The 10361-nt window shown below is 45.6% G+C and overlaps 1 protein-coding gene across 3 annotated transcripts in view; it reads left to right on the plus strand.

Moving 5' to 3' along the window:
* The window catches only part of LOC133544167 (interleukin-1 receptor accessory protein-like 1), a 573629-nt gene extending 563558 nt beyond the window's left edge, over positions 1-10071 (plus strand). For all 3 annotated transcript variants that reach the window (XM_061889267.1, XM_061889265.1, XM_061889268.1), the window contains one exon: positions 3259-10071. In XM_061889267.1, coding sequence (XP_061745251.1) covers positions 3259-3986 — 728 coding nt within the window. In that variant the 3' untranslated portion in view covers positions 3987-10071. The remainder of the gene's footprint in view (positions 1-3258) is intronic.
* The last annotated feature ends 290 nt before the right edge of the window (positions 10072-10361 follow it).

Genomic DNA, 10361 nt, shown 5'->3' on the forward strand with positions numbered 1-10361 from the left:
ACGCTGAACGATCATTTCCAGCTTTAATGATCATGTTAATTTACACAAGCAATGCACACTTGTCACAACAGCCATACATGTCACACCGATGGTGGCCCCATAAACAACACCAACACTGTCACAAACATGCACCCCACTCTGAACCCACACCAAACAAGAACAACAAACGCATTTCGGGAAAACATTAGCACCACAACGTGACATAAACACAACAGAACAATTACCCAGAATCCTTTGTAACACCAACTCTTCCGGGACGCTACACAGCCCCCACCTAGCTGGGTTCCTTTTAATAATAATAACAATAACCCCCCCTTCCGACCTACCTGCAGACAGTGGTAGCGGCCAGTCGTCCCAGCTCCTACGGGAGTTTGTGATGAACGCATGGGCTGTTGGGGACAACGAACCCAGTTAGGTGGGGGCTGTGTAGCGTCCCGGAAGAGTTGGTGTTGCAAAGGGTTCTGGGTATTGGTTCTGTTTTGTTTATGTTGCTAATGTTCTCCCGAAATGCGTTTGTTGTTCTTGTTTGGTGTGGGTTCACAGTGGGGTGCATGTTTGTGACGGTGTTGGTGTTGTTTATGCGGCCACCCTCAGTGTGACAAGTGTGGCTGTTGACTAAGTTTGCATTGCTTTCACCTGTGTGGGTGTGTTCAAAATTAACAAGATCATTAAAGCTGGTAATGATCGTACAGCGTGTCAGAATTTCTTGACATCTATGAGTAAAGACATTGAATGAAACCTGTCCATTGCTAGAATATATACAATAAAATATATATATAGCTGGAATTCACTGAAAGGCGAGTATTTCATATATATATATGTATATGTATATATACACAAAAAATATATATGAAATATGCGCGTTAGTCAATTATACTACTCCCATCTTAACCACGCCCCCCGCCCCAACCACGCCTCCGCACCACGCCCCCCACCTCCCGAAATCGGAGGTCTCAAGGTTGGCAAGTATGATTGTGAATGATACGCAAAATTCCCCCCAAAATTGCAGTTCCGTTTTAAAGGGGAACATTATCACGATTTCAAAAGGGTTAAAAACAATAAAAAATCAGTTCCCAGCGGCTTGTTGTATTTTTTGAAGTTTTTTTCAAAATTTTACCGGTCTCGGAATATCCCTAAATAAAGCTTTAAAGTGCCTAATTTTCGCTCTCTGCGAAGACACTGGCCATTTCCCTGTGACGTCACACAGTGCTGCCAATGTAAACAAACAATGGGAATACCACAGCAAGATATAGCGACATTAGCTCGGATTCAAACTCGGATTTCAGCGACTTAAGCGATTCAACAGATTACGCATGTATTGAAACAGATGGTTGGAGTATGAAAATATTGAAGAAGAAACTGAAGCTATTGAGCGAATAGCTATTGATGCTATTCATAGCCATAGCATGGCCGAATAGCTGCGTTAGCATCGCCGGTAAAATGTGCCGACCAAACGATCAGGACTTTCGCATTTTTTGACACAGGAGCAACTTGAATCCGTCGATTGGTAAGTGTTTGTTTCGCATTAAATGTGGGTGGGAGGAAACGTAATATAGTTGCAAATGCATCTGCAGGTTATCCATACATCTCCGTGCCATGTCTGCTTTAGCACCGCCGGTAAATAGCATGTTAGCATCGATTAGCGTAGCATGTTAGCATCGCTTAGCTGGCAGTCAACATCAACAAAACTCACCTTTGTGATTTCGTTGACTATCGTTGCAAATGCATCTGCAGGTTATCCATACATCTCTGTGCCATGTCTGCCTTAGCATCGCCGGTAAAATGTGGAGAAACTCCAGCACATTCAATGGGGGTCTGGCGGCAGACACTTTGGCATCTTCGGGCCGGTGGTGCAACTTGAATCCCTCCCTGTTAGTGTTGTTACACCCTCCGACAACACACCGTCGAGGCATGATGTCTCCAAGGTTGCAAAAAATAGTAAAAAAAAACGGAAAATAACAGAGCTGAGACCCGGTGTTTGTAATGTGTTGAAAATGAAAATGGTGGGTGTGTTACCTCGGCGACGTCACATTCTGACGTCATCGCTTCCAGCGAGATAAACAGAAAGGCGTTTAATTCGCCAAAATTCACCCATTTAGAGTTCGGAAATCGGTTAAAAAAAAGATGGTCTTTTTTCTGCACCATCAAGGTATATATTGACGCTTACATAGGTCTGCTGATAATGTTCCCCTTTAACACACAAAAGCACTGAAAATTGGTACAGTTAAGTACTGGTACAGGTACAGAGGACTAGTACTGCATTGGTTTACGTCTACAAGCAACAACAGAGCCAAGTTTACAAACCCATCAACCGATTATGACCAGAAAAAGCTAACTTTAATTTGCTTAGTATAAATAAGAATCTGATTCACCACGTTACTTAGTATAAATATGGCTGAAATGGGACTTATTGTTCTGGTTTTGGGTAGGGATGCACCGATTAATCGGTAACCGAATATATTCGGCCGAATATGGCAAAAAAAGACACATTCGGCCTTCGGTGGAATGAGTTAAGAACAAGGCCGAATAGTGGCGTGTGACGCAATTTTTTGACGCGGTGACGTTGGGATATGTTGTGTACCTGTATAAGTGTATGAGGTTACAAGCACACACTTGTTGAGATTTAGTGGGGCCTCTGTTTACATTATTAGCCTGTTGTGTAGGCTACCTGTATAAGTGTATGAGGTTACAAGCACACACTTAATTGAGATTTACTTGAGCCTTCTGTTTACATTATTAGCATATCTACTGTGGCTAAGCAGACTTTTGCCAAAAGGACAATAATTCATTTGTTGTGTTGGTTTATCCACTTTAATGCATTTTATTTTTTTTTGGAATGCATGTTTTGTTTGAAGGCCTAATATAAATGAAAAACTTTGTGCTTTTTTTGAAAAGCAAAGGCTACTGGAATATTAAAAAAATGTCAATATTCAATAAAAAATTACTTTATTTGAAAAACATGTCCAAATATTTATTCTAGGCTATTTATGCAATACAAAAAAAATTGTGAAAAACTGCATTCATTATTCGGTATTCGGCCAAGCGTTTAAATTTTATTCGGCTTCGGCCACAAATTTTCATTTCGGTGCATCCCTAGTTTTGGGTCCTTTGTATATGATTTTTGGACTCTTTTGAGCAGAGATCTGCATCGCTTTCTAGCATAACTCTAACATCCCGATTGTCCAGAAATGTCATTGAATGGCCCTTTTTTTCTGCTGTGGTGTACGAAGCAGTGAAGAGTGTGTGTTGTGTCCGTAGCTTACATCGAGGACGTTGCACGCTGCGTGGACCAGAGCAAGCGGCTCATCATCGTGCTGACGCCCAGCTACGTGGTGCGGAGGGGGTGGAGCATCTTTGAGCTGGAGACGCGTCTGCGCAACATGCTGGTGACGGGCGAGATCAAGGTCATCCTCATCGAGTGTGCCGAGTTGCGCGGCATCATGAACTACCAGGAAGTGGAGGCCCTCAAACACACCATCAAAATGCTGACGGTCATCAAGTGGCGCGGGCCGGCCAGCAACAAGCTGGACTCCACGTTCTGGAAGCGGCTGCTGTACGAGATGCCGTTCAAGCGCACCGAGCCCCTGAGCATCTCCCACGAGCAAGCGCTGGATGTCAGCGAGCAGGGCCCCTTTGGCGAGCTCCAGGCGGTGTCGGCCATCTCCATGGCGGCGGCCACCTCCACCGCCATGGCGACGGCACACCCGGACTTGCGCTCCACCATCCACAACTCGTACCACACCCAGATGAGGCAGAAACACTACTACCGCACTTACGACTACGAGCTGGCCCCGGGGGCCACCGTGCCGCACCTGTCCTCCGGCAGAACCCAGCACACGTACTGCAACATCCCCATGACGCTCCTGAACGGACAGCGCCCGCAGTCCAAGTCCCCGCGGCAGCACAGTTTGGAGGAAGGCCACGGCAACAACGCCATGCTGCCGCTGTTGCCGCGGGAGACCAGCATATCTAGCGTCATCTGGTGACCGAGCGCGGCTCTTGTCGTGTCTTATCGAAGCGGAAAAAAGGAATGAGAAGCTGCTCCACGCCTGTAAAAAAAAAAAATAAGCCAACGCCGGCGAACATGGCTGGGAAAGTGCCGGAATACAGGGTCCTGTACATAATTCTTTGTAGCATTTCTTTTTGTCGATATCATTTGGGACTGGGGTTTGTGAAGCAGCGTGTGTGTGCCGAACAGGACACAAACTCAGGAGTCACGGCCGGGAAACACGGTGCTAGGCTACCATGGCTCTTTCTACGGCGATGACATGGACTCCTCGCTCACCTTGACAAACCATTCTATCGGCGAAAAAAGCGGACGTGTATTATTTTATGAAAAGAGTCTATTTTTGTAACAGAGGGTTATTCGCGGGTGACGTTAGCAGCGGAGGTCGAGTGATGAAATCACGGTTTGTCTTACGTAGCCAGGTGGCCGATACGGTGTTGATGTGCAAAAGTCTGAGGACACCTTTAGATTTGTTACACCTGTTAGCAGTAGTCAATCAATCAATCAATGTTTACTTATATAGCCCTAAATCACTAGTGTCTCAAAGGGCTACACAAACCACTACGACATCCTCGGTAGGCCCACATAAGGGCAAGGAAAACTCACACCCAGTGGGACGTCGGTGACAATGATGACTATGAGAACCTTGGAGAGGAGGAAAGCAATGGATGTCGAGCGGGTCTAACATGATACTGTGAAAGTTCAATCCATAATGGATCCACACAGTCGCGAGAGTCCAGTCCAAAGCGGATCCGACACAGCAGCGAGAGTCCCGTTCACAGCGGAGCCAGCAGGAAACCATCCCAAGCGGAGGCGGATCAGCAGCGCAGAGATGTCCCCAGCCGATACACAGGCGAGCAGTACATGGCCACCGGATCGGACCGGACCCCCTCCACAAGGGAGAGTGGGACATAGGAGAAAAAGAAAAGAAACGGCAGATCAACTGGTCTAAAAAGGGAGTCTATTTAAAGGCTAGAGTATACAAATGAGTTTTAAGGTGAGACTTAAATGCTTCTACTGAGGTAGCATCTCGAACTGTTACCGGGAGGGCATTCCAGAGTACTGGAGCCCGAAATGAAAACGCTCTATAGCCCGCAGACTTTTTTTGGGGTTTGGGAATCACTAATAAGCTGGAGTCCTTTGAACGCAGATTTCTTGACGGGACATATGGTACAATACAATCGGCAAGATAGGATGGAGCTAGACCGTGTAGTATTTTATACGTAAGTAGTAAAACCTTAAAGTCACATCTTAAGTGCACAGGAAGCCAGTGCAGGTGAGCGTAGTGTTGTTATTTAGCAGGGGTCTATGGAGGACAGCAACTTCTGGGACTCATACGGAAAAAAATCAATCCAATGGAGTCTTTAATAGACCGAATCGGTTTGGATATCACTTTGATACATTCTGTAAGGCTGCAACAATTTAACCCAGACTCTTAGTTCGCGGAGCTCCACACAAGGGTCTGGGCTTGAAGGCATTGTAAAGTCATTCAAGATAGCAAAAAATAATGAACCAATCAGGATCGCCGATGTGACGTAGGGCCGAAGCGACTGTTTGATTCAAACAACGATGGTGGCACGCGGCGAGTTGTCATTGATTCTACAAATCCATACATTATCCGCGCCGTTTTATAAGCCGGGGGGTCCAAAGCGTAGGGAAAAAAGTAGCGGATTATAGTCCAAAAAAATGGGGTAACTATTTATGATACTTATATTAAATACACGGCTTCACGGTGGCAGAGGGGTTAGTGCGTCTGCCTCACAATACAAAAGTCCTGCAGTCCTGGGTTCAAATCCAGGCTGAGGGTCTTTCTGTGTGGAGTTTGCATGTTCTCCCCGTGAATGCGTGGGTTCCCTCCTGGTACTCCGGCTTCCTCCCACCTCCAAAGACATGCACCTGGGGATAGGCCCCTCCCACCTCCAAAGACATGCACCTGGGGATAGGCCCCTCCCACCTCCAAAGACATGCACCTGGGGATAGGTTGATTGGCAACACTAAATGGTCCCTAGTGTGTGAATGTGAGTGTGAATGTTGTCTGTCTATCTGTGTTGGCCCTGTGATGAGGTGGCGACTTGTCCAGGGTGTACCCCGCCTTCCGCCCGATTGTAGCTGAGATAGGCGCCAGCGCCCCCCGAAACCCCAAAGGGAATAAGCGGTAGAAAATGGATGGGGATGGGCTTCACGGTGGCAGAGGGGTTAGTGGGTCTGCCTCACAATACGAAGGTCCTGCAGTCCTGGGTTCAATTCCAGGCTGAGGGCTTTCTTTCTGTGTGGAGTTTGCATGTTCTCCCCGTGAATGCGTGGGTTCCCTCCGGGTACTCCGGCTCCCTACCACCTCCAAAGACATGCACCTGGAGAATAAATAAATCGCCTTTTTAGCAAGTCACGTGACAAAATGAAGAAAACCTAGAACCTAGACCTGAAATGAAAGTCAATTTTAACAAGTCAGGTGATTGGTTGATAGGTTGATTGGCAACACTAAATGGTCCCTAGTGTGTGAATGTGAGTGTGAATGTTGTCTGTCTATCTGTGTTGGCCCTGTGATGAGGTGGCGACTTGTCCAGGGTGTACCCCGCCTTCCGCCCGATTGTAGCCGAGATAGGCTCCAGCACCCCGAAAGAGAATAAGCGGTAGAAAATGGATGGATGTATATTAAATCCACGTCTTCTTAGATTTTCAGTCCGTTTTGATATCAACACCCATCTGTAATCCTACCTGCAGTATCGAGCGTGTCTACTATTGTTGGTTGTAAAGATCAATCAATCAATCAATGTTTACTTATATAGCCCTAAATCACTAGTGTCTCAAAGGGCTGCACAAACCACTACGACATCCTCGGTAGGCCCACATAAGGGCAAGGAAAACTCACACCCAGTGGGACGTCGGTGACAATGATGACTATGAGAACCTTGGAGAGGAGGAAAGCAATGGATGTCGAGCGGGTCTAACATGACACTGTGAAAGTTCAATCCATAACGGATCCAACACAGTCGCGAGAGTCCAGTCCAAACCGGATCCAACACAGCAGCGAGAGTCCCGTTCACAGCGGAGCCAGCAGGAAACCATCCCAAGTGGAGGCGGATCAGCAGCGCAGAGATGTCCCCAGCCGATACACAGGCAAGCAGTACATGGCCACCGGATCGGACCGGACCCCCTCCACAAGGGAGAGTGGGACATAGGAGAAAAAGAAAAGAAACGGCAGATCAACTGGTCTAAAAAGGGAGTCGGAGCGAATTTTAGCGATATTAGGGAGATGCAAGAAGGCCGTTTTAGTAACGCTTTTAATGTGTGCCTCAAAGGAGAGAGTTGGGTCGAGGATAATACCCAGATTCTTTACCGAGTCGCCTTGTTTAATTGTTTGGTTGTCAAATGTTAGAGTTGTATTATTAAATAGAGTTCGGTGTCTAGCAGGACCGATAATCAGCATTTCCGTTTTTTATGATGTTGTCCTGAGACTTTTGCACTCTACTGTATTTTGTTGTATCTTACAACTACTACTAATAATCACAATGATAACAGGGGCCAGTTGTGACACTGTTAGCGCACCGCTGGTAGCACCTTGGAAGGGTTGGCAGCACCTGGATGCAAGTACGTTGATGATGGGTTGGGAGGAAAGCGCGTCCCGGTTCCTGCTGTCGGACTGGGGCTAAACCAGCACTCCCTCCTAGAGGCCAGCTCCGTAGAAGCCCAGCACCGACTTGTCTCGCCAGCAGGACACAGGCCAGTTACACAATAGGGCTTTGACCTTTGAACTCAGGACCATGTTATGTGTTGTTGTGAGTTTACCGTGCGAAAAAAAGCCGGACTCGGTGGCGTCACGGCTCCCTCCGGCACCGACGGGATCAATCGCTATCTACTTCATCATGACAGGGTTGAGGTCAGGGCTCTCAGCTTCTTCCACATCCAGCTCAGAATAATAACGATCAGGACACTTGAGTCACCGGGCGCCTGCAAGTTCCTACATTGAGTCCAACGCCGTTTGGAACAGTCGGTGACATGTCGGCTGCTCTTCTTTTTTTTTTGGATTAAGTTCTCGGTCGCGGGGGCGAGGAAGTAAGTGAGGGAGTTAACGCCGACCAGTACCCGCCAGTCAGGTTCGGTTGAACAAAAAAATGGTCTACAGCAGTGGTTCTCAAACTTTTCTCACCAAGTATCGCCTCAGAAAACACTTGGATCTCCAATAAACTACGCCCACTGCTCCCCGTATCTCCCTGGGGGGCGATCAAGGGTGATGGGTCAGATGCAGAGAATCAATTCGCCACACTTAGTGTGTGTGTGACAATCATTAATACGTAAATTTTAACTTTAAACACCCTGATGACCATTAATAAAATACAGTAGCGTAGTAGGGCTAAGTATTCATTAAAAACAAGGCGGGGTTTTATTAAAAAGGTATATTTACCGTATTTCCTTGAATTGCCGCCGGGGCGTTAATTAATTTAAAACCTCTTCTCACTCCGGCGTTTACCAAAGGCATGCGGTAAATTTAGGCCTGCGCTTATAAATTTGAGTGTGATGTAAGGATACCATCATTAAAAGCACATTTGTTAAAAAAAACGTTGTTATGGTCTTACCTTTACTTATAAATGAAGTCCATGCGCAGCTCCTTCTGATCAAAAGCATCGATAACTTGTTTATAGAAGTCTTCCTTATCTTTCTTCAGTTTTAAATGAATTGATTAACGTGGACCCCGACTTAAACAAGTTGAAAAACTTATTCGGGTGTTACCCTTTAGTGGTGAATTGTACGGAATATGTACTGAAATGTGCAATCTACTAATAAAAGTATCAATCAATCAATCAATCAATCAATCAATCAAACTCTTTGTCTAAATGGAGATCTTCCTTTATTACCTCCTGCTTCGATTGAAAGTCCAGTTTAGAAAAGTGTTTTATTTTAGATATGTAATCCTCCATGTTAAAAGTGCAAGCGAGAGGAAAAAATAAACGATTGCTGCTTGTTGTCACTTCTTCTGCAGCCGAGTAGTCGCAAGAAGGATCACTAGCGCCCTCTACCACCCGGAGGCGGGAGTCATTTAATGACTCATATTTGACACACGCAGCTACGGTATATTAATAAAACATAGCTGCTTACTGTTCCTTTTAGCATATTCAATAGCTCGGACCTTAAATCCTACTGAATAGCTCTTAATCTTCTTCCCTTTATGCGATTTCAAATGATTGAAATCAGCCTCCTCCATTTTGAAAGTGATGACAGGTGAAGTGTCACTCGTGACGTGACGAGTTTGACCCTGTGGAAATTCTAGGCATATGCTAAATATTTGGCGAAAGGAGTGTGACCCGGCGGAAAGTCTAGACATGCGCTAAAAAAACTGATATTTTGCGAAACGAGTTTGACCCGGCGTTAATCCTGAGCCGGCGCTAATGCTAAGCATGCGATAATTATTTTGCGAAACGAGTTTGACCCGGCAGTAATTCTAGGCAGGCACATACTATAATTCAAGGAGATACGGTAATATTTTTGCAAAGTAACAGTGTTTGAATACAGGAAAACACAACACTAATCAAGTTATTGTTCGGCGTACCGCAGTTTGAGAATCACTGGTCTGGACTGGCAAACACTGAGCTATTAAGATATGATATTTCCATCCTCTCGAACACAGACAGGACACGTCCTCACAGCCATGTGGGGGCGCCGTTTGGACACTTTTTTTTTTCCCCTCTCCCAACAGTGCTGCTAGTTTTTATGAAGGTAAAACGGAATTATGAACTATACCTTACACAAGTGATGTTTCAAACGATACGGACAAGGAGTGATACTGTGTATTTCGATACCTCGATGTGTGTGTCACTTTAAAAGAAGAAGAAAAAAACAGCACCTGACCGATACAGCTGCTATGTCATTTGACCTGTTTTTTATCAGAGGGCGCGTGTGGTGTGCTGCTTTTCACGTCGGTTTACATGACAGAGTTGGAAAAAAACGAAAAATTCCAAGGTGTGGGATTGTTTTGGATTTGATATCGCCAAATAAGGTAACGTTTCCTGTTTACTGTTTGGCTCATTTCACATTCCTTCCTGCACAGATATTTGCTCTCACAAAAACAATCATATTTGCTATCAACTTTATTTGCTTTTTTGACTCCAGCAGATGGTGCCGTTAGGAAACACCAACACAGTATCAGTGCAGCGTCAATCCAGCAAGTGAGTGTGCCACACGCTCACTTACCCAACACTACTTACTGTCCACAATCTTTGGCCAGTGTTAGTCAGAAATTGGCTTTATATACCATATTGTACATCGAAATCATGTTCATCTTCCGGTGCGATCATTTGTCATTCAAATTCAAATCCAGGTTGCAAACAGGAAGTAGAATTGCAGTTGAAATTTGAATTCC

This window comes from Nerophis ophidion, linkage group LG27 (genome assembly GCF_033978795.1).
Source record: "Nerophis ophidion isolate RoL-2023_Sa linkage group LG27, RoL_Noph_v1.0, whole genome shotgun sequence".
In the NCBI taxonomy this organism is placed as follows: domain Eukaryota; kingdom Metazoa; phylum Chordata; class Actinopteri; order Syngnathiformes; family Syngnathidae; genus Nerophis; species Nerophis ophidion.